The sequence below is a fragment of the Amphiura filiformis genome, chromosome 2 (genome assembly GCF_039555335.1).
Source record: "Amphiura filiformis chromosome 2, Afil_fr2py, whole genome shotgun sequence".
In the NCBI taxonomy this organism is placed as follows: Eukaryota; Metazoa; Echinodermata; class Ophiuroidea; order Amphilepidida; family Amphiuridae; genus Amphiura; species Amphiura filiformis.
In genome coordinates, this window is record NC_092629.1 from 517,233 (window position 1) to 543,092 (window position 25,860).

The 25,860-nt window shown below is 40.4% G+C and overlaps 1 protein-coding gene across 1 annotated transcript; it reads left to right on the forward strand.

Annotated features, from left to right (window-relative positions):
* Positions 1–9,594: 9,594 nt before the first annotated feature.
* On the forward strand, positions 9,595–22,310 carry LOC140145392 (uncharacterized). The gene is made up of 2 exons (XM_072167126.1): positions 9,595–9,680; positions 16,569–22,310. Exon 2 carries the CDS (start codon positions 17,093–17,095, stop codon positions 20,951–20,953), a length of 3,861 nt encoding a protein of 1,286 aa, XP_072023227.1. The 5' UTR covers positions 9,595–9,680; positions 16,569–17,092; the 3' UTR covers positions 20,954–22,310.
* The last annotated feature ends 3,550 nt before the right edge of the window (positions 22,311–25,860 follow it).

Here is a 25,860-nt window from a genome sequence, read left to right on the forward strand (position 1 = left end):
GTGAAGGTGAGGACGGATCACAGCTCCCTGAGGTGGTTGTCCAACTTCAAAAACCCAGAAGGTCAGCTTGCCAGGTGGTTGGAAGTGGTCCAAAGTTTCAACATTTGTCTTGAACATCGACCCGGTAGACATCACCAAAACGCTGATGGATTGTCCAGACGCCCGTGTAGACAATGTGGTCGTTGGGAAGGGCAAATGGCAAAAGAAATAAAAGACAGCCAGGAGCAAGAAACAGAAGTTGAAGAGACTAAATCAAGCACATTAGAAGAAATTCCTATCGTGACAAGTGAAATCGGAGTTCAAACAGAGCCAGAGCATGAACTAGAGAGTTATGAAAGGGCTGAAGTAGCGTACATCAATAAGGAGGCAGAGTGTGGCCATAGTACGGATTCCAGCCTTATGGTTGAAGGAGCTGACATTGCGCAAGACATGCAGAAGACGGAAGAAACCCGGAGTGGAGATGCTATTGACACTGACGAGTGGCTACGGCGTATTACTGCTATACCGGAGGTTTCACTGGGTTCTGTGAGAGAAGCACAGTTGGCTGACGAGACTATGGCGCCAATTATAGCAGGAAAAGAGTCCGGAGGAGAACGGCCTAAATGGGAAGAAGTGGCACACCAATCGGCAGCGCTGAAAACGTATTGGGGCCAATGGAATGTGTTATCAATGAAAGAAGGTGTCCTAGTCAAGCGATGGGAGAGCGAAGATGGGAAGGAGTTCAAATGGTTACTGGTACTAACGAGATCATTGAGAAAGAAGGTGCTGGATGCACTGCATGCATCGAAGACAGCAGGTCATCTAGGGCGAGAAAAGACTTTGCCAAGACTACGTGAGCGATACTACTGGGTTGGCATGAGCGTTGACGTCAGAGCTTATGTACGACAATGTGTAGACTGCGCACGAAAGAAGAATCCGCCGAAGAAACGTCGAGCCCCCTTGCAACAGACTCGTGTTGGAGCTCCTTTGGAGCGAGTAGCAATTGATGTCTTGGGGCCTCTTACAGAAACTCACCAGGGGAATGTATATGTCCTCGTGGTTGGAGACTATTGGACTAAATGGATGGAGGCATATCCAATACCTGATCAACGAGCTCAGACTGTGGCAGACAAGTTAGTGCACGAATTTGTGTGCCGGTTTGGAGTTCCTCTGGAGCTACATTCTGACCAGGGAAGGAATTTCGAGTCCGAGGTTTTCAGGGAGATGTGTAAGATTCTGGGTATTACAAAGACAAGGACGACTCCGTACAATCCTAAGTCTGATGGCTTAGTGGAGCGGTACAATCGGACTATAGTGAATGCAGTGTCCTTGATGTTGTTACCATTGCAAGATCAGAAGGATTGGGACAAGTGTTTACCATATGTAGGCTTTGCATACAGATCGAGTATCCAGTCATCCACTGGTGAAAGCCCTAATATGATGATGTTAGGACGTGAAGTATCTGCCCCGGTTGACCTAGTGTTTGGAGCAGCGCCTGGAGAAGAAGAATGTGACACTGACTATGCGGAAGACTTAAGAGAAAGAATAAGAGGCATACATGAGAGGGCTAGACATGCACTTGAAGTGAGCAGTAGGCGTCAAAAGAGGAATTATGACCGTCGAGCACAGAATCCTGTTTACAAGGAGGGTCAGTTTGTATGGTTATTTGATGTCAAAAGAAAGCCCGGTATATCCAAGAAGCTTACACTGCCATGGGAAGGCCCATATCTTGTAGTGACAACATTATCGGATGTTACCTTCCGTATACAGAAGACGGCGAGAAGTAAGCCAAAGGTTGTACATGCAGATCGCCTCAAACTTTATGAAGGTCCAGAGTTAGAACCTTGGATTTTTGAGCTTCCAGTTCCGGTTGAGAACCAGTCAGAGTTAGAAACTGTGGTGCCACAAGATGCTGAAGGGCTGATGGATATACCAATAGCAGAGGATCCCAAGTCTAAAGCCGAGAAGCCTACAGACGAAGGTTATGGGACAGGGGAGGAAGACGGAAAGAGGGAAAGCTTGAGTATAAGTCTGAACCCAAAGGGGTCCAGTGAGTTGAGCAACCGTCCAGTCAGTGTAGAGAAGAAGAAAAAGGTCCGCTTTAACCCGGATATAGCAGTGCGAATTATTCCAAGGACAGGTAAAGGCGAGAAGGTCCCGGAGAATCGGAATATGAGGAAGCCAGCTAGACCGTCGAAGAAACAAGAGGAGATATTGGGTAGTGATAACGAAGGTGGGCTACAAGTGCAAGGGGACAGAAGGAACCCATGTCGAGTCAGGCAGAGGCCAGTTAGATATCGTTAATTAAAAGAGATATGAGAAGAATTATTGTTAAAATAAGTTCTTATATTCTTCGTTTCTTTCAGAGCTTGTTAGGAACTTGGACCGGAAAAGGATAGATAGAGAGGATAGTATAGAAAGAAGAAGGTGGCAAGAAACTCATGTCAATGTCCAAGCATAAAAAGACAGTGTCAAGAGCATATGGTGGTGCACTCCGTGCAAAGGTTGTCAGACAAAGGGTTGTTCGTGCTTTGCTGATTGAAGAACAGAAATCATACAGAGAGAATAGGATGGAGAAGGGAAAGTGGCAAGAAGCATTTGATCGAGAAAGACGAGTTTGGGAAAGAGAGCTAATAGAAAGAGAGAGGAAAATGAGTCGAGCAGAAACGCAATATCAAAGATTAACCCAAGCAAGGAGGCAGGAGCGTCGACAATAGGAAATGGAGCTGATGGAGCGAGAACGCAGAGTTAGCGAGCGTGAAGGACAACTGGAGAGACTTGAAGTTGAAGTAAAGATTTTGCGAGAAAGTCAGCAAGTTGGAAAAACGAGTCAGATGGTGCAAACAGATGTGAATTGTTCTAGTAGCTCCGGAAGTGCCATGGGAAGTGAAATAGTGATGAAAAAGGAAGAAGAATCTCTTGAGGAAGAAGTGGAGAATAAGGAAAGGACAGAGAGGCGAGACAGAGAGCAACTGGAGTACCAGCAGTATATGGGGCAGTGGCAACAGTTTGTAGTGAACAATTTTACGCCACGTCGTCATGCGAGAACTTCACCACAAGAGGATGAACGTGTTACGGTGACCAGTGTAAATAGAGCTAAATAGTCGGAGGGCCTATGATCTAGCAAGACGGTTCCAGTTGTATATACGTTGGAGAGTTCTTAGCTGTGTTAAAATATTGTGCAGTAGTAAGCTGTTATTTCTTGTGCATCAAGCAGATTGACTGGAATAGGAGACAAGGTGATGGGCTGGTCCTTTACCAGAGTGAGGAAATAAGCGTCCTCTACCTCCCTAGCCGTCTTTGTGCTGCCTTTATGCAGTACCCTTCTAAATTTTCTTCTTCCAGACTTCTTGTTCCTGTCTTTTTGCCAGAGTATGTCCTATCCCCAGACTTGTTCTCGTAGAACGACGTCCCTTTTGCTATTAGTGAAGCTGTGTGTCTTGGGAAGAGCAGAGTTTCTTGTAGCAGAGTTGTTTACAGGAAGGAGTCTTCTTTTGTGATTGTATAGCATGTCTTATGGGTGATAGCAGTTGCTATTTCCATTTCTTCCAAGTCTATTCGGATGAACAATCGTGGAGTAATTGTTTTCTGATGAGCATCAAGGAAGAGTAATGTGTCCAGAAGTTGGTGGTGATTGGCCAATTGGAGATGTCAACCCGTGGTATGGTAGTGACAGTAGTGATTGGAGGAGTACCTAAATATGGAGTCGTGAGGAGAGCAGAAGTAACTTCAAAGTGATAGAGGAGAAGTAATTAATACCAGTGAGGTGGTGTTCAGGAGCATTATGGTAGCTAAGTATAAGGATATTGCGAGTTGTGGTATACAGAAAAGGGTAACCAAAATATTTGTTGTGTTTTTTCTTTTCTTCCAGTTGGTTGAGAGAGACAACAAGGAGTATTGAAATGGCATCTGGCCGTGGAAGGGGTAGGAGATCTAGTGCATTGTGGAGCGAGGACGATAGTGGCGAATTGACAGTAAATCGTGATATCATGCAGGAGACCTATGAGCAGCGGATGAGGCGAGATTTTCAGAAGAAGGAGCGGGAAGATAGAGAAGCGGCGAGACTGAGGATGCCTGGGTGGCGTGAAGCGAGTGTGACTAGGAGATTACCAGAGAGAAGAGTGGCCAAGGATCTGGAACGTAGCTATGAGGAGATGAAGAAAGGGGAGGTGGAGATCATGGAAAGGGTCACCGCGATGCAGCAGGAAGCGGCGAAGTTGAGAGAGGGACTAGAGTATGGAGCAGCGACTTGGGCCGCCAACAAGGCCGACTACCAGCATGAAATTGAGCTGATGTGGGAGACAGCGAAGGCGAACAGTTTGGCGAGTCTGCGAGAGGAAATGAAACGGAGGGAGAAAATATGGATCCAGGATATGCGGAGGCGAGCGCTAAACAGTGTGGAGAAGGAGGAGGAAGGCGAAATTGAGGGAATGCGACGAGAAATACAAAGTCTTCGGGCAGAGTTAGAGGAGCTAAGAATCAAGGAGGTAACGCCGTGGGATGAAACCGAGAAGTCCTGGGATGAAAGTATAGAACAGCGGCCAGAGGAGAAGGAAGTGGCTACAGCTCCAGTGGTGTCAGGAGAGGCTAAGATTATGAAGAAGGGAGACCGGGTGGAAGGAGACGGAGTGTGGATACCATTGATTAACTAGACATGATTGGGAGGTGACCAAGGACGGCGGGAGTAAGTGTATTATATATCACCATGTTGGAGTAAGGATCTACTAACCTTGACTTGTTTTGTTTTGTCCCCGAAATTCTTTTGTTCTGTGTCAAAATTCCAGGATGAATTCCGGAGCGTGCTATAGTTGTGGAAAAGTGGGCCATTTTGCAAGAGGCTGTCCAGTGAGAGGAATGAGCAAAGAGAACGTGAAGAACGGAGGACATGTTAAGAAGAAAGGAAAAAAAAGTGCCAAGGAGACGGAGCCGGGAGAGAGAAGACGGACTGGATGTGTTAAAGAGGAAGCTACGACGAGCTCAGAAGGAGATAAAGGATCAGAGGGAGCAAGCTAAGCAACAGGAGAGAGAAACAACCAAGCAAAGGGAGGACGAGAGAAAGGAGCGAGAGAGACAGCAATTGGAGTGGAGGCTGAAGGAGGCGGAAAGGAAGATCAAGGAGCGTGACGAGAAGGATGCAGAAAGGAAGCTAATGGAGGAGTGCGAAAGGAAGTACCGGAATCCGATAGTAATTGACGAGGCAGAAGGAATGTTGGCGAGAAACATAAAGGATGTCAAGGAAGGTGAAGGGAGGAGTGGCAACGATGACGATGAGATTTTGAGACTAACTATCCACTGGAGAAGGAAAGGCGTGCAAGAATACCAATTCCCGGTGTCGAAGAAATGAAGGACAATTTGAACTTTTATTAACTCAAAAGGAATGTATTACCATGTTTTTGTGTGTAGAGTAAGAGTATTTATCAATTGTATATCATGTGTAGAGTAAGGAAATTTCGAACCCCGCTGTTGGTTTCAAAAATCACATTTTGTTTTGTCATAGTGTCAAAATGTTGGGAGGGGGCTGTGTAGCGGGGGTTCGAAATTGTCACAAATGTCATAAAAAAGGGAGAAGACAAATCCTGTCTGACCCGTCTAAAGTCACCGCGATGGCGCACTTTACAGTAATCACACATGTCGGCGACTGCGCAGTTGGCTGATAATCGAGATTTGTTATGGTGTGGAATTTTGAAGGGTTGCGAAACAATATTTTTGCGTGTATTTACAGACAGAAATCGAGGTAGAAACGGGAGGTTTCCAGGTAATAGTAAATTTTGATTATGAATCTTAAAAATGTAATATGTATGGAATCCAGTGGGACCTGAGGCGAGTGTTTTGGATAGCGTTTTGGCGGTGTAAAATAGGATTTTATGCGAGCAATTTTGGTATTCAGATTTACATGTATAAAGGCGATAGTCATTCTTTGCTATGAAATTTAGCAGGCGGAGCTAGAAATCTTCCCAAAATTCCCTTTTTGGATCATGTAGGCGTGCTGCTTATGGATAAAGGATGTCGATAATATGTATTCAGTTGAATAATAACCTTGTTTGGATGAAACTCGAGTGCATTGGCCGTAAATGAGCCATTTTCTAACCAGGTTTCAGTGTGAGATTTAACATTTTATAAATTGTGCATGTACAAGTATAGTTGCCGTGTAAAGCATAAGGCCATTGTAAATAATGTCTAAAAATAGACCAAGATGTTGTTGACCTGGATTATTTGGATATTCATAATTAATTAGTTAATTACTTTTCTGTATGTTGTTATGTCAATTCAAGTGACCAAAATTGCCAAAAGAAGTGTATGTCTTACCAATATTAATTTCGGATTAAAAGAAATTAATTAGTTTCATGTCAATGATGTTTATATTTCAATCATGTGAAGTTCTAGTAAATAGGTGATAGCGCTGTGTTTCATATTATGCATTTATCATGTTACATGAACTTATGTGCAGGCGTATAGATGTCAGTTATGCGAAATGGTATCATGTTTGAGCAGAGATGCCATTATTTATTATAGCTCATGATGCGATGCAAGCGAACTGTAGTCATAATCCAGATTTAAATGTGTGTACCAAAGAAGGAATATTATTGTTTCATTGGGTTGTAGGTTGGCGTGAATGAGACAGTATCTAAATCATAACATTTTGGATTACCGTATTCCATTTGCAATTGTTTGGATATGAACATGGTGGTGGGCGTGGTAAAGGAACAACATTTGTCTATTTTTGTAGTGTAAAGACGAAGCGAGTTAAGGATGAATGTGAACCAAGGAGTTGCAAAGGAAATATTGGTGCTTTTTCTGAAAGTAAGGCCTAGTTGACATGTACGCATAGGCCTATAGGCATGTGGTGCTACAGTGATGTGCTAGAAATTAAGGTGGTACCTGACTCGAGTGTCATATATTTATATGGTGCTGATTATGCACATTTTATTGTGTATCATAATTATGTGTGTCTATGCGTCATATTTTTATATTGAAACCCGTCCATTTTATATGCTAAATGTGTGTCTGGTTACATAAAGTTACCAGCTTTTTCTATATATAATCATGTGTACAACAACTGATCACATAAAGTGAGTCAGATATAAAATATGTGTTCTTAATAATGTGTGCTACCAATCTGTGTACCTAATTCAGGACCAAATACATAGGTACATTTTTATATTGGGATTTCTTGTTTTACCAAAGATATCATTCCAAAATGTGAGTTTGTGAAGTCGAGGTATAAGTCGAGTTCAGACGAGTTATCATTTATTTCTTTTATTTTCAACCAAATATGTAGGTCCTCTATTTGGAAGTTACTAAAGCATTATTTATTTTGTGAGCCCAGTAGGCCTTCACTAGTTAGTATTAATATTTTCCAAAAGAAGGTTAACTTCGTCCATAATGTTTTGATATATTATACATGTAGCACAAAATACTTTGCATGCTTTGTTAAAATTGTATGTTATAAGAATGAATCCCTGCTATGAATATTATGTGCACTTTTCTGTCAATTGCTGCAAATTGCAGCATCTAAAGTTCGCACATGCCAAGAGAGTTATGTGTTGGCGAGTTTTGATTTTCTTTGAGGAGTTATGGGGCGAGTTGGTCATAAACTGTCATGTTGTGGGAAATACACACATGAACCCAAAATTTGCTCATTTGTATTATTTTTATGTGATGTGATAAATGATAGCCGAGAATTAGATATCATTATCATTTTCACTCGGTGCACCAGTAGCAAGTATTCGTAATAATTGATTATCTCATGTCTTTTAATATATTATGTGTGATCTTGCAACAAATAATGTATAATGTTCGATAATGACCATGAGTGTGCTTATGCTGAATGGTTTTGTCAGTTGGGAGTTATTATTGGCGAGTATCACGGATAAAGGAGTTCCTCGATATACTTTGTCAATTGGCGTCGTGATAGTCTCATACCAAATTGACCTTTATGAGTTCTTTTCATGGGGAGTTGGCGAGATGTTTTATAAAAAAGGGTCACCTGTCAGATTATTCAGTGAGTCACTCCGGTCATGTATGTTGCAATGTCATGTTATATTTTATGTGTAGAAACTAAGCAAATATTTATTTATTTTTGTCTTTATACAGTTTCATTCCGAGATTCAAAAGAGTTCAATCCAAGTTTCTTTCAATTATTGGCGGTTTCTTTCAAAAGAGTTTCAATCCGAGTTTCAGTATCCAAGTTTACGCAATTCACCTGTATACTGACGTAGAGTTTCAATTCTCTCAAGAGCTCACAAGTTTCAAAGTTTCAATCTTGTGGCTTCAATTCCAAATGCAACTTTAAACTTAAGTTTTGAATATAGTTCAAGGTTGGACTATATTGTGAGCATGAGCATTTCTTGGTTGACTGAGTTGTAGTCAAACCTCAAGTCCAGTCCATCCAGGTTCCATTATGGGCTAGTGTAGTGTAGCCGAGTATTCCAAAATGAAGTAAATTGGGATTAACTGTGATGTGGTGATTGTTGTAAGATTATGTAAGGAGCAAGACAACGTAAGGAGTAAAGATTATCACTAAGTGTGATCTCTGTTAACTGAGTAAAGTATGGTGGAGAAATAAAGCAGTAATCATAAAAGGAACCTCTGAGAGTTGTCACCGTGTCCCCTTTCCAGTTGGTCCATCACAACGCCTCAGTGCGCCGCCAGATTCCGGCTCTGGCCTACCCACCCCTTAAACCAGTTGATAACCACGTATAACATCAGCACCAGCCGCTCGGTCCCGTTACAGTACATTGAAATATGCCATCTGGTCTAACCATGACATCACCAGATCGCTGAAAGTAAGAATCTACCAGTCGCGCGCCTCATCTTGTAAGAAAATAGCTCTTAAAATCCGCAACAATTCCATCAGACAGAATCTCAATATCACTAGCTCCATCAATGATGTTATTACACACCGGCCTGCGCATATAAGGTCGGTCGGTCGGTCGGTCGGTCGGTCGGTGACGGTCGGTCGGTCGGTCAGTCAGTTATTATTTTTTCTGTGCCCTGGGGTAGGCCTATGTTGGGGTGTTATACTGTGATGCGGCTGTTAGTCAGACATACATTTCATTAATTAGTGGTGCGCACACCACCAAATCAATGCGCCATTTGTGTAACCCTAATAGCTCCTAATGAGTTCCGGTAAAAACAGAATCATTTTTGAGGTAGTTTGGACCTCTCTGTGGATTTGTAATCAAAAAGAGAAGCATGTTATAGCTTAAATAAAAGATTGAGACCTATAAGCTCTCCTATACATGAACTTGGATCGCCCAAAAAGTTGCAAAACACAATTTTTGAATAAAGTAGGCCCGCGGATTGAAAAATGGCCAGAAACGGGTTTTCAGGGTATAGAAGGGGTCGAAAATGGTCATGGTGCTGTTTAAGCGCCTATATCTCGAAAATTAATCACAAGACTACCCGTACATTGAAACATATATTAAAATTTCATCGATTTGCAATCGATTGGTAGTACTTTTGTAGTCAATTTGTTGCCGAAAAGGCCTAAATTCGCGCATAGAAAAGGCGTGTTTTCACGTGTGTTTCAATGGGACGCTGAATTGGTGGTGTGCGCCCTGAACCTATCGGGCGACGGGCTTTTTGTAACATATTTGCCAGATGCAAAATTTGGAAACCCTGTCATTGGGTGTATCTCTCAAAATCTTCCCTGAATACATGAAATTAGCAAACGTAATTTAGTCTAGACCCAGTGTAAGGTAAGCTACAAGGCAGCCATCTAAAGGTAGACTGGTTGGCAATCCTTGATTCATGAAATCTTCTGTTAAAATTAGATCAAAAACATTATGGACTCGGCCTAATCATGTAGTACAAGGAACTTATACGATGTCCTCATTCACAAACTGATATTATATCACTCATACATAAATTCTAGACAGTTCATTGGTTGATTACCATTTGCCATTTTTACCATCACCCACTCCGTGTGATAGTCTTTACCATCATGTGCTTTGCCGTAGTGCGCCATGCGCGTACGCAGGAATTTTTCAAGGCCCAAGGGGGGTGTGATGATAAAAAAAAACCAAAATAAAGAAATGGCTGCGTCAAGGTCATCCCGTCAAGCTTATGCGACGCAGAGGGGTGTCTGAGGGGGATGTGCCCCCTCCGAATTAAAATTTTTGGAAAATGAAGACCTAATTGAAGCGATTTGGCAGACAATTTTGGCACTATTAATGTGTAAAATTTTAATTTGAAAAAGCCGAAAATTTGTGAATTGACGATCCATGAAACCTTTTGTGAACAAGTTTTCCCTACAGTTGTAGACCTATAAATTGTGTTAAACACAAATTGGTAAATGTCGAAAGCAGAAACAAAAATGGCTGCTTGTTTATCCAGCCTACGCAGGGGGGTGTCTGAGGGGGATGTGCCCCCCTCAGAATTAAGAAACTTTTGCAAAATGAAGACCTAATTGAAGCGATTTGGTGGACCATTTTGGCACTATTAGTGTGTAAAATTTTAGTTTGAAAAAGCCGAAAATTGGAGAAATAACGGTCCATGAAGCCTTTCGTGAACAAGAGTTTTCCCTGCTGCAGAAGTTGGAAAAAATTGCAAAATGAAGGTCCGATTGAAGCCATTTAGTGCATAATTTTTACACTATTTAAATCATTGCTTAAAACAGAAAAAAAGGACCCGAACTCAATTGGGTGTGACGATGTGGAGAGGTGTTGGTGTTAACATGTAGGCCCTATATCCATGTCAATTAACAATTAAAACCTTTACGTAGAGGTTTGATGATGTGGGGGGGGGTGTTAACATTCGACACATGTACGTACGTTGCCAGCCAATACCGGGTATAGGGGTGAGAAAAATTTGTGTGTGGGGGGGGGTAGTTAATGCATCTATAGGCCTATGATAATTGTGATAATATGGCCCCTATGCCTTGCTCATCTCCCTCCTCTCCTCTCCCCCCCCCCCTCCTCTCTCTTTCTCTTCTCTCTCTCATATCTTTCTTTGCCTTTTCTCCCCCATTTTTATTTTTTTGGACAGACTCAAGGGGGGTGTTTCCCACCCGTAACACCCCCCCTGCGTACGCCAATGGCCTGCGCCAAGCCGTGCGCTGACTCTTGGACTCGCCGATTTAGTTATGGGCCGGGGTTATGGGGTGGGTCCCAAAATGCGAAGTATATCACCGCAAAACATGGTGTTATGTTGATGAATAAATGTATTTCCTACCTTAAATAGTATTTTAGTAATAAAATTTATGCATGAGTGATATAAAACAAATATTAACTGTCTTAAATTCGTGTAATGGTCGAAATATAATCACTCGGTGAAAGATGGATTGTTCCATTCCACGAGCGGCTCGTGGAATGGAACAATCCATCTTTCACCGAGTGATTATATTTCGACCATCACACTCATAGTCATAGACAGTTAATATTTGTATATTATATCATTCATACATAAATTCAAGACAGTTCATTGGTTGATTTCCATTAATCATTTTTACTATCACCCTCTCCGTGTGATAGTCTTTACCATCATGTGCTCTGCCGTAGTGCGCCTGCGCCAAGTCGTAAGCGCTGGACTCTTGGACTCGCCGATTTAGTTATGGGTGGACCCCAAAATGTGAAGTATATCACGACAAAACATGGCGTTATGTTGATAAAAAAATGTATTTCCTACCATAAATAGTATTTTAGTAATAGAATTTATGCATGAGTGATATAAAACAAATATTAACTGTCTTAAATTAGTGTAATGTTCAAATATAATCACTTTCGGTGAAGAACATGGCGCTGTTCAGGAGTTTGTATCTCTTAAGCTTGTCTCAACTTGTCCCAAAAAATCCAATTTAAATAAAAGTTTAATCTTTATTTAAGACGTTGATTCAATCAAAATATTAAAAATGTTGTTACATGGGGTAGAAAAACAAACTTACTTTCTTGTATTTTCCGTGTATTTCAATGGGACGATTATTTAGTGGTGTGCGCCTTCAAAACTCATTTATATAGGCTATGGACATGATTAATACCTGATTTTAAGTGCCAAAAAGTTGAGATTTTTGTCTGAAACTGATGTCTTTGCAAAGAAAAAAGATCTGTTTTCTATTTCCGCCTACAAATACGCGATTTTATTCTTAAACGCACAAGAAATTTGCTTCAAAACACACGTTCCCGTCGAATTGACAATTTAAGGCCGGGCTATTGAAATTGAGCTATTTTGGCCACAATATCATAGAAGTGGTCACTTTTGATTATCTCGGTGCAGAAAAAATGAAACATCTTTGGAATTATTTTGATGCAAAATGTAATTATAAGATCCAAACTCAATTATAACCGTTTTGAAAATAATCACTGAACCTTTAATTGGCGAAATATATCGGCGTCCCAAGGGAACCAAATTTGAGTGACTCTTGGTTGTTTTGATAAAAACGATAGAATAGGAGCTCAACATTACAAATCTGTTCAGAAAATGTTCCGAATCGAATGTACATGGGCAATAGGCCCTCGGAACAATATCATGGCTGGAACTGGTAAGGAGGCGAGAGTGTCGGCTGAAATTCGGGATGGCGCTGTTCAGGAGTTCGTATCTCTTAAGCTTGTCTCAACTTGTCGGGGATCGTTAAAATGTCAACGAATTTCAAAACACAGAAAGCAGTAAACTTAATGGCGAGCGGTCCGAATTTTGAGCCATACAAGTTTACGTGGTGAACTAATGGACCCCCCCCGTGGCGTTTTGGCGTTTTGTGAAGTTGTTTTCTTTAAACTTCCGTGGTCATGCCTGTGCGTATCACGTACACGAGCGTAAACACAAAAGCAATAAACAATCACGCTGATTGGCTGATCAATGCACTTGACAACAAGCTGGCTGACCCATTGGTCTTCGGCGCGGCGCGTAGTAAGAGACCTTGTCACTTCTACGCGATCGCAATTCACCAGCGCGTACCCGGGCCACGGAAGTTTAAAGAAAACAACTTTAAATACAACAAGCAAATCATGACATAAGAGTGCGCTACACTAAATCCTTCCGCATTTGGTGTAACCCTTCATAGTTCGGTAAAAAATAGCGCCTATCACGAAATATATCGTCAGTCCCAAGGGAACCAAATTTGAGTGACTCTTGGTTGTTTTGATAAAAACGATAGAATAGGAACTCAACATTACAAATCTGTTCAGAAAATGTTCCGAATCGAATGTACATGGGCAATAGGCCCTCGGAACAATATCATGGCCGGAACTGGTAAGGAGGCGAGAGTGTCGGGTGAAATTCAGGATGGCGCTGTTCAGGAGTTTGTATCTCTTAAGCTTGTCTCAACTTGTCCCAAAAAATCCAATTTAAATAAAAGTTTAATCTTTATTTAAGACGTTGATTCAATCAAAATATTAAAAATGTTGTTACATGGGGTAGAAAAACAAACTTACTTTCTTGTATCTACCCGTGTATTTCAATGGGACGATTATTTAGTGGTGTGCGCCATCCGAAGACACATTTTTATAGGATATGGACATGATTAATACCTGATTTTAAGTGCCAAAAAGTTGAGATTTTTGTCTGAAACTGATGTCTTTGCAAAGAAAAAAGATCTGTTTTCTATTTCCGCCTACAAATACGCGATTTTATTCTTAAACGCACGAGAAATTTGCTTCAAAACACATGTTCCCGTCGAATTGACAATTTAAGACCAGGCTATTGAAATTAAGCTATTTTGGCCACAATATCATAGAAGTGGTCACTTTTGATTATCTCGGTGCAGAAAAAATGAAACATCTTTGGAATTATTTTGATGCAAAATGTAATTATAAGATCCAAACTCAATTATAACCGTTTTGAAAATAATCACTGAACCTTTAATTGGCGAAATATATCGGCGTCCCAAGGGAACCAAATTTGAGTGACTCTTGGTTGTTTTGATAAAAACGATAGAATAGGAGCTCAACATTACAAATCTGTTCAGAAAATGTTCCGAATCGAATGTACATGGGCAATAGGCCCTCGGAACAATATCATGGCTGGAACTGGTAAGGAGGCGAGAGTGTCGGCTGAAATTTGGGATGGCGCTGTTCAGGAGTTCGTATCTCTTAAGCTTGTCTCAACTTGTCCCAAAAAATCAAATTTAAATAAAAGTTTAATCTTTATTTAAGACGTTGATTCGATCAAAATATTAAAAATGTTGTTACATGGGGTAGAAAAACAAACTTACTTTCTTGTATTTTCCGTGTATTTCAATGGGACGATTATTTAGTGGTGTAAGCCCATAAGCAGGTCCAATAAAGTTTACGGCTGTATTTGTAGCATGTATGTGTATCTTTATACTGATATGGTTAGCATTTCTTGAAAGAAATCGGTTTGCGTTAAAAAGACGATTTTGTGAAAAATGTTTCAACTACATACCGGTAACCCCAATCTCCCGTACTTCACTTGACCCAAATATATGATTTTTTATGGTGATGAGACACTCGCACATGGAATTTTAGAGGGATTTTGATAGCAATTCCACATAGAATAAAAAAGCCAGTGGCATAACTCTAGACATTTTCATTTGGGGGGCAAGCGGGGCAAACATAATGAGGGGGCAGGAATCCAGCACCTTTTGGCAAAGCGCGCGAACATTTTTGGCATATTGAAGCTAAACTGGTGACATATGGTAAAAAAGTGGAATAAATGTGCAAAAATGTGTATTTTTTAAGGTTAAAATGATCAGATATGAGGTTATTTTAATAACTCTCACAAGTAGGCCTACTTTAACTTTTTCATTTGGGGGGGGGCAAACAGGGGGCAAGGGTTCAAAATGGGAGGGGCTCCAGCCCCCCCTGCTCCCCGCTGGTTACGCCACTGCAAAAAGCTGCTATTTGAATTTGAATTCACCTTTCATAACTAGTTTTATATTGTGTATAATGTTCTGTATATCATGTGCTATGCACTGACTGGGCTACCCTGGTAAAATATGACTTAATATAATAAATAAAAATGCAAATAACACCCTGGACGCCGGTGGTGGAGCATATTGAAGCACAAATTTCGAAGTATTCCAGGACGAAAAATCAAAAATCTTCTCCTCTGTTGGTAGTCCACACTTCAAAACAGTGAAATATCGCTAGGTAGTAAAGGATGGAAAATTTGACAAAAATATTGGAGCAAAAAAGAGACATGTCCGTTGGCTACGTCTGATGTGCTTTTGTTCTTCGAAGGTCATCCATGGGCATGACACCTGGTGGTTACAGTCAACATTTAAAGTCAAATTTTTGGAAGGTCATTTCAGAGACATCTGAGGTCACCCATGGGTCATCTGTGGTCAAATTTCTAAAAACTGTCACAGGGGCATGAAACTTGGTGGGTACAGTCATCATTTAGAGCCAAATTTTTGGACAGTCATTGCAAGGTCACCTGAGGTCACTCAGAGGTCATCTGAAGTCAAATGACTAAAAACTGTTGTATGGGCATGAAACTTGATTGGTACAGTCAACATTTAGAGCCCAATTTTTGGAAGGTCATTTTGGGGACAGTAGGGGTCATCTGAGGTCAAATTAGTAGAAATTGTTGGATGGGCATGAGACTTGGTGGGTACAGTCACCATCAGCCAGGTAATTGTGCCCAGCCGAGACCCACCAAAATTTAGGGATCAAAGGTCAAATTCCAATATTGCTCCAATCAAGCTCAAATTGAACAGGCAAATCGCCATGGGTTGTTGCAGGTTCATTTACTTCTACCAAAAGTAATCGTAAAAGCAGGCGATCACGAAAGCAGGCGAGACTCGTGGTTCGAGAACCGCCTTGTTTTGCAATTGATTCATCAAATGTTGGCTGAATGTTTTGGATGAAAGTCAATCTTTGACAAGATGTAACTTTGTTATGGAAAGTGCTATGACAAAATGGTTTTCAGTTTTGGATTTCTTAAATCAAGGGCTTTAATTTGATATAAAATGATGCGGTTTGAAAGCAAATTTGAATTCACACCTTTCATACAGTCTACTTACATGTACAAGGAACTTGAGTTATTGACCATGACCAAAAATCCTATTTTGAAATACGCGTCATACGACCTCGCAGTGATTTACAGTGCGCTACGCACAGGCACAATGCTTAGACGTTGATCCACAACCCTCAGCACACTTGACAGGTTGTCGCTGACCATTACGGCCCCACATCATTCCATAAACCATTTAACAACAAATCAGGGACTTGGCTGCTTCAAGAGCGCACATCCTAGACATTCCACAAATAAACTTTGCAACCAGGATCAGCTCCCTAATTAGCAGTAAGTTCCTTGTCCAGGGGAATTTCAAGCTAATTCAATTTTTTCCATGTGGGTTCGCCAGGGTTCGAACCCGCAATCTCTCAGACCATAGTCGAACGCCTTATCGAGTGAGCTAACTTAACTGCTTAAAAAGGGTTCTGGTTTATTAGGACACCCTGTAGATTGAACTGAGCTAAAGTGTTTTAACACGTTTTAATAACATTCAAAAACATTTTTGATAATGTGCTGTAAAACATTCTATACCGTAATACAATATTATTTAATTGTTGAGAGGGGGGTGCTAGGTATAGCATCTTTGTCTTCTTTTTCATCTTTGCATGGGGTCATTTTGCATTTGATATGAAATCATACTTAAATTAATTTTTCCATACTGTTGTCCCTTATTTCAGATTTATGACAAGTCTATGGAAAGTCTACTACATTACAGGGACTGCAATATTGTCATCTAAACTATATGACCAGTCTTTTGGAGAGTCTACTAGATACAACATGTACTGCTACATGTATGTCAGCCACACCACCCTACGCCATACATAAATTCGCCTAGCCTCATTTCCCTAAAATTGGACATGGTATGAATCCTCAGTTGTACTTTGTAAGTGACTCGAGTATGAGGAGATTGCCTTCCTTTCTCATCATTGGGGATGAATTAGAGGACATAAAACCTTGAATCGGGAAGTGCCATATTATCGTAGACACTTCAAACAATTTATTTGAAGCATATATCCAACAGCAAACTCTTTTACACAGCTGACTATGACGTTGCTGCACACTGTCTTTTTGCAGCCTGCAAAGGAAACATATTCCACGTCAGGACTCAGGACACTACTGGTCACCTAACAGCATTTCTGATTGGTTGATAACTTGAAATGCTCATTTTAATTGCCAATTATGACTAGGCTTTAAACTATTTATGGTCAAACTTGCATTTCCAGATGATCTTATTACTACCCTCCTTGATTGGTTGAAAATTGGACACAATATTTATTTCAACCAATCGGCAGGTAGTTCTCATAGGGTTAAAATGGATTTGGAAGACCACATTAAGAGGTACATGCTTAATGCACAAAGTAGCGATAAGATACTAAAATGTTGTTATTGTCCACACACATTCACTCAGACAGACTACCTTAAAATGCATGAATGGACCCATGAAATAAATGAAGGAAAAACTGAAATGAAAGTAACAAAGAAGACTACACCACGGACACAAAAATCATATCAATGCCAACATTGCAAGAAACATTTTAATGAAATGGACAACATCAAAATCCATGTCAGACAATGTCACATGAAGACCCCCAAAGACCGTATCAGTAGGTGCGAAAAGGAGGTACAGGAAGAGCATGTGAGGTCTAAAACAAAGGAAGAGCAGACTTCTTCCAAAGCTGAAATTTATGAAGAGTTGATTGAACCAAAGAAGAAATCAGATGATGCAAAGAAAATTATTTTCAAAGACCATGTCAGAAGGCTCGAAAAGAAGGTAAATGAAGAACATGTGAGAAGGCCTAAAACAAAGATACCTGAAGAGCAGACTTCTTCCGATAGATCTAAAGAAAAGATACCTGAAGAGCAGACTTCTTCCGATGATGTTGAAATTTATGAAGAGTTGGTTGAACCAAAGAAAAGTTTTGATAGCAGTGCCTTAACCCATAGTACCAAGAAGAAATCTGATCACTCAAAGAAAAGTTTTGATAGCAGTGCCCTAACCCATAGTACCAAGATGAAATCTGATGACGCAAAGAAAAGTTTTGATAGCAGTGCCCTAACTCATAGTACCAAGAAGAAATCTGATGATGCAAAGAAAATTATTTTCAGACGTACAAATATGTATGAACGCAAAATCGCTTCTCCAAGTTCCAAAAGCGTACCCAATGTTAGATATGAAGCAGAGAGTGATTCTGATTGGGACAGCGATGATTTGGTTCAACCAATCGAAAGTTGTGAAAACCATGTCGTAACTCGTAGTGCAAAGAAATCAGATGACGCAAAGAACATTGTTATTAGACGTACTAATATGTACGAAAGCCAAGTTGTCCATAATGCCCGCAAGACAATCACTGAGACACAGACTACACATACGGTATTACGTACACCCGGGATATGTACTGTATGTGGGAAGTCAATCAAAACACAAGACAGACTGGAATATCACCAACATGTTTGTAATGCACACAGTGATGATATAACCCATGATGCCAAGAGGAAATCAGATGATGCAAAGGAATTCATTGAGGTGAACATTGCAAAGAAGGTGTTATGCACCATATGTGGTAAATCATTGAAAACGCAAGCAAGTCTTGAGCGCCACCAATCAAGAGTTCATGCCAATGAGAAAAAGAAATTCGTCAAGGTGCACACTGCAAAGAAGGCATTATGCACCATATGTGGTAAATCATTGAAAACGCAAGCAAGTCTAGAGCGCCACCAATCAAGAGTACATGCCAATGAGAGACTACAAGTGATCTGCACTGACCAGAAGCGTTTCAGGTGCGAGATATGTCACAAATTCTTAGCTAATAAGTTGTCTCTTAAAACGCATGTTACTATGGTGCACGATGGTGATAATCAAATAAAATTCCAATGCAACGTGTGTGGGAAATCGTTAAAAACAAAACCAAGTCTACGATACCACATGTCCAGAGTTCACGGCAAGGAGAAACCCTTTAAATGTGATGTTTGTAATGTATGCTATGCCAATAATTATACGCTTCAAAATCACCTGTTAACCCACGCCAAGAATAAAGTCACATTTCCATGTGTATACTGCGGCAAAACTTTCACAAAAGCACAGCGTACGAAAGCTCACATTGTCAGAAATCATCGCAAAGGGATATCCTTCCAATGCAAGATTTGTGAGGACAGTTTTAGCCAGAAGCGAATGCTGAATGCTCATGTCAGGGACCACTCTAAGAGGTTACAATGTAAGCATTGTCACAAATGGTTTGTAAGAAAAAGTCAACGTGATCAACACTTGCTTCTCCATACTACCAAGGTGCTATTAAGTTGTAAATTTTGTCCAAAACCATTTCTAACTAAGACGTGTCTTCGAAAGCATATTTCATGGCATCATGTCAAAGACAGATGCTATCAGTGTAAATATTGCGAGAAACGGTTTGCGCTTGCTAGCCTAATGAGGGCGCATGTAGGTTCAGTGCATGGCAAATTAGGATTTAGAAGATGGAGAAGACATGCGGCGTGTGTGGTGGTTCCTCCTTGGTGCATTGCCAAAGAGAGAGGCTTGTTTTGTACATATTGCCATAAACTATTTAGTTCGCGGCAGGCTGTAATCTATCACATTCGATTACGTCACACTAACGAGAAACCGTACAAATGCGACATTTGTCAGAAAGCGTTTCATCGTAAAGATCACCTGAAAGACCACGTCATGAATCACGGCAACGAAAAGCCATTCAAATGTAAGATGTGTCTCAAAAGCTTCGCACGTAAACGTGGCCTGAAGAACCACGAGTTACTCCACAAGCCGCGTACACGGCATCAGTGCGAGATATGTAAGAAACATTTTCTGGCGAAGACCTACCTCTGGCAGCATGTTTCACGGATGCACCCGGATAAGACGCCATTTTCCTGCGAAATCTGCCAGAAACCGTTTGCAAAACAAAAATTTCTTAACATCCATATGAAATTTCACACGAAAAAACACCATTGCGAGCTGTGTGACAAACGATTTGCACATAGTACAAACCTTGGTTACCATATGAAAGCGCATCATGGTAGTAAACAGAAGCCCTACAAATGTCATATTTGTAACTTGAGTTACACAGTGAGGTCCTCACTCACAAGACACAATGCAAATGTTCACTACATAAACGCATCTTTCCGATGCTGTGGAAAAGAGCTAACATCAAAGCAGTTTTTGAAAGCTCACTTAACCACTCATAATAAAGGTAATAAATTAATGAGATGCGCAATGTGTTGTAGGCGTTTTCTGTCAAAGTTTGCGCTTTTGACACACTGTAGAGGGCATAGCAAAGGAAAGGTCTTACGATGCCAGTACTGTCAGGTACGCTGTGCACAGAAAAGCCAACTGGACCAGCACATGCTTCAACATAGCAATGAAGATATTTTATGTTGTGTGCTCTGTCAGAGAACATTTATAACGAGGGAAGGGTTGTCAAACCACATGTCATGGAGTCATATCAGAGACAAATGCTATGGGTGTAAGATGTGCAAGAAACAGTTTGTGCTTAGTAATCTACTGAAAGCTCACATCCTAACAGTTCATAATGGTAGGAAGTCGGTTAAAAGCTTCAAGCAGAAGACAAGTTGGAAATGTATGGTGAAAAATTTGGATTACTGTCTGCAGATTAAACTTGTGAAGCAGAAGGCACCATTGAACCACGCCTGCATCGTCTGTCAAAAAAGATATGCTTCAAAAGGGCATCTTAGACAACACATGATGACTCATTCAGGCGAGAAGACATTTTCATGTGATTTTTGTCATAAGCATTTTGCCAATAAGTATCACAAGAGGGCTCACACTAAAAGAGTTCACACGAGGGCCCCGCCAAAAATCACGTGCACACAGTGCGACAAAAAATTACATACCAATGGAGAACTACAACGTCACATTAAACGCTATCACACTAGCAATGTGCAGGTCAAGTGTGAGTTGTGCCATAAATTATATCGGGATGTAGATTCGCTTCAGCAGCATATGAATTCACATAACGGTGAGATATTTCAGTGTGAAATATGCGGAAGTTCCTCGCATCTAAGCATTCATTACAATATCACGTTAAACTTTACATAAGAGGGAACACCAGTGTAATGTCTGCAAGGTCAAAGTTGAATCGGAAAGTCTGCTCAAAGAACATATGAATATTCATATCACCTCCCACGCATTTCAATGTGATCACTGTCACAAACGCTACCCGACTCGAGATTCTTATACACAACACTTACGTAGACATGCAAAACTTTACCCGTGCACAATATGTTCAAAGACTTGTGTGACTAATGCTGCTTTACAACAACATATGGCCACCCATAGCGATGAAAGACCCTATCCTTGCAAGTTGTGTCCGAGCAAGTTCAAATCTCAGAGCAACCTGCGATTTCATGTGAATTGCAAGCACTCTGATAAGCGACCACATGTATGTGGGTTTTGTCAAAGTTCTTTTAAGACACGTCCACAATATAATAGTCATTTGCTGAAGGCCCATAACCAGACAATTTGATGACACAATGGCCTCATCCCAATGGCATAGTTCAATAACCTCAATTAATCATAGTGTAAAATTTGACCTCAAGTTGCTGAGTATGAGTTTTTATACCCAAATTTTCAAAGGTCATTCAATTAGTATGCAAATGTATTGGGGTTAAAGAATTGTGCCGGATAGATGAGCATGTTATGGATCCTAGTATGAGTTATTTTGGCATGTGATGGTAAAAGTGGAAATTTTCGTGCGATAAATTTGTTGCGCTTTGCCAATTTTGAACTGTTTCCTTTGTTTTTAAATTCATGATTCTAAGTATCCTAACATTGGCCTATACACAAAAGCAATATATTTGCGCATTGTTATTTTTGCTGTAAAAATTTTGTGTGAAAATAAATGTAGCGCAAAAATTTCCACTTTTACGGTATGTTGAAAGAGATTAGGGGCTGTGCAATAATTACACTGGCCAACAAAATTTAACTTTTTTTCTGGTGACTTGGATTTAAGAGTTGTTTTTAACTAATTTGGGGTCGCTGATTTCAAATATGGCATCAGTTTTTCCCTATCAGGTCAAGTTTTTTTCTATGACAAATGGTGAAATTTCATGAATTACTATTTAGAACACATATGTTTAATAAGCAAGGACAGGATGAGTTATACTTTTTTTTTTGCCATGTTTGTCTTAAAATATTGTACATGATACATGATGACTGATAAATACAGCTTTTAAGCTTTTAAAATAGCAGACAATCATACCTTCCCATGATGCTTTGCACCACATAATGGAGCTCTGAAACACATGGAATCTTGTATATTTCTACATGATTTATAGTCATAGAGTGAAAATTTGACGTGATATGCAAAAACTAATGCTATATTTGAAATCGGCGACCCAAAATTACCTAAAAACAACTCTCAAACCAAAGTCACCAAAAACTGTGTTGGGCAGTGTTATGAGCCTCCCAGGGGTATAATTTTCAAATGGCATGCCAAAAAAAAAATTGCTCCCCCTTGGTCTGCCAACAAATTGCTACCCCCACCCCCCGGTCTGCTCAAAAAATTTGTCCCCCCTTTTCATATGCCAAATTTATGGGTTCCCAATTTGCAAACTTTAAATGGTCCCTGAACATGTTTAAAACAAAACTGCCAAGAGGTTACTTAGGAGGTTTTGCTTTAAACATGTTTAGGGCCCAATGATAGGTTTTTCCTGCCCAACAACAAATATATTTGATTGCTTCTGTAGTGTTTTCCTGTAGTGTAGCCTTTTTAGAGTGCATTACATGTAAAAAGGTGCCCTGTAAATGTGTGCCAAAAATTGCTTGCCCCTCTCAGCTCTCCATAAGATTGGTTGTATGTGTAGGCTGTAATACTGTAATACTGTAATACATGTGGTTGGGAGCAAATGACAAATTGGGCTATTCCATATAATATCCACACTCCGCCTGTGGAAGATTTTGGCAATACCTTCCACAGGGGGAGTATGAATTTCAAATGAAATGAACACATTAGGCAATTCCATTTGCATTTCATACACCCTCTGAGAAAGATTCGACCTGAATCTTCCACAGAGGGAGGGTGAGTTTGAAATGGAGCTGGCTAATGTGTTCATTTCATTTAATATTCATACTCCCCCCTGTGGAAGTCTTCGACAGGAGTAGTGTGGATTTTAAATGGAATAGCCCATTTGTCTACTTTTGAAATTCATGCTTCCTCTGTGGAAGATTGAGTAGGTCATGATTCCATACAGGGTTTATAGATTTCAACTGGAATAGCCCAATGCAGCACCTACATGCAGAGGTCCTGTCTCGCTCCAGACTATTTTGACAAACTGGGGGTGGCACTGAACAGTGGCGAAACATGGGGGGGGGCAAGGGGGGACAACATGCCCCGGCACCAACCTTAGGGGTTGCCAAATTGGCCAATTCAGCATCGATTCTGTGCCGCTTCAATTGAAAGAACATTTTTAAGACCGATATTCAACTTTTAGTAACCAAAATTAATTAGTGGAAGGCCTTATTTGTCCAACATTTTGTGCGCGCAATTGTTTCAAGAATTTATATAAGAATAAGATATTCTGGGGGGGTAGGGGCGCCATATTAGTTTCTTGCCCTGGGCGCTACCAACCCTAGTTACGCCACTGGCACTGACGGATGGTTGATCGTCTAAAATATAATTCTGACTGTCACCACAAACCTCTTGTGAAGTCAGCAAATTTAATTTTGAGTTACAACACAAAATGTGCATGGAAACCATTACCTTTCTTAATCTGTGTGCTAGTTTTTGACTGTGTATATTATTGTTCCTACAGTATGTAGTATCTTGTGTATTTTAATCAGGCCCGTCGGAAGCAAATTAAAAGTGGTACGCCCACTTTGGGGTCTGGGGGTGAAACCCCAGCCAGGGGTTTGAAGGGCGGAGCCCCTCATGGGGTTCAAGGGCGAAGCCCCTGGAAGCTCAAGCACTTTGGAAAATGAAAAGTAGAATTTCAACGGTAAGTTAATAGGACTAAACTTCAAAACTAGGACATTCAAAATAAAAATGATCAACCATAAAACATGTTACCAGTTCATGATAAGACTTCGATTGCAGTACACATGATAGTAAATTTGAAAGCCCAATTTTCGAAAAAAAAATGCTTGCGCGACGTGGGGGGGGTGTCTGAGGGGGGATGTGCCCCCCTGAGAAGTTAGAAATTTTAGGAAAATGAAGACCGAATTGAAGCCAATTGGTGGACCATTTTGTCACTATTATTGTGTAAAATTTTAGTTTGGAAAAGCCTAAAATTTGCAAACAGACGGCCCATCCAATTGAAGCCATTTGTGGACAAGTTTTAACTTTTATTGTCTGAATTATTGCTTTATAATTATGTACCCATACAAGTTGCGTACACGGGTGTCAGAAGTGAGAAAATGATGCAAAATGAAGACCTAATTGAAGTCATTTGGTGGACTATTTTTGCACTATTATTGTGGGGCCGAAAATTTGCGAAAAGACGGCCCATCAATTGAAGCCATTCGTGGACAAGTTTTGACCTATTATAAATTACCCGGTATTGCTTTACATGTAAACATCAAGTTGCGCACGCAGGGATGTGCCCCCCTCAGAAGTGAGAAACTTTTGCAAAATGAAGACCAAATTGAAGCCATTTGGTGGACCATTTTGGCATTATTATTGTGCATTAGTTTGAAAAAGCCGAAAATATCAAATTTACGAAATGACAAGCCAATTGAAGGCCATTTTTTTCACTGTTATTTTATGAATTATTGGTTTAGACATCAAGTGGTGGGTGTTAAATACAGACACGAAAACGGGCAGTTATTTGTATAGGCAGGGGGTGTCTGAGGGGGATGTACCCCCTGAGAAGTTTTGGCAATTTTGCAAAATGAAGGTCCAATTGAAGCCATTTGGTGCATCATTTTTACACTATCATTGCTTTTTAAAACAAAAAACTCCTGAACTCAATTTGTAAAATTATAAATGTTACACTGACACTTTATAGGCCTAAGACTCATTCGCAAATAAAGCATGCATGGATCGATGTTGAATTGAAGTCAGCACGGAGTCCGTCTTAATAGGCCTACTGACTTTGGTGACAATGTGACGGGTAATTTTGGGCAGAGGACCCGCCTTCAAGCAAAATATCACAAACCTAGGCCTATAGGCTATAGATTGACCCGACTGCGATTTAGGCATGGGCCTACTAACGTGCAATTTAACCTTTTCCCTTCTCCTTTTCTCCCTTTTCTCTTCTTTTTTTCTCCTTTTTCCTCTTTCTCTTCTCTTCTCTCCTTTACTCTTTTTTTTTTTGTCTGAAAAGTGGTACGGCCATGGCCGTACCGGCCGTAGCGGTTCCGACGGGCCTGATTTTAATGTTGGCCTTTTGCCACCTGGGCACCCTTGGAGAACAATGCTAGTGTATAAAAGGTCAACCCAGGTTAAATAAGAATGAAATAAATAAATAACTCCACTTCTGGATATATAAAGTCAAATAATACATGTATTATGTATACTACACCCCTGCCCAATTTTGTGCCTATTTTTGCATTTTTCTCAAAAATTGTAGCGCATTGGTGGCAAGTAAGATTTGTATATAGGAGCGAGGACTACAACTACTGCACTGGAAATTTTATTTCAGCACAAAAAAAACCAATATTTGATCAATTAATCAATAACTACTTGCCTTGAATTGCTGAATTTTCAGTACAGTAGTTGTAGTCCTTGCCCCTATAATATACATATCTTACTTGTCACCAATGCGCAATCATTTTTGAGAAAAATGCAAAAATAGGCACAAAATTGCCCAGGGGTGTAGTACCCCCTTAAAGCTTATGACATAATGCAAAACAAAATTTGAGGGTTTGTGGTGGATAGTTATGATGTATCTGAATTTGCAGAAACTCCATAAGGCTTGTGGTCCCAAAGCTACTTCTTGCAATTGGCACCTCACTGCATTTATGCAAGTTATTCAATAAATCCAATGTACTGGTAATACTGCTTTTGC

What these genes read in the sequence shown, in the direction of transcription:
- LOC140145392 (XM_072167126.1), top strand. Translation starts at nt 17,093, where the DNA reads ATGGTCAAACTTGCATTTCCAGATGATCTTATTACTACCCTCCTTGAT.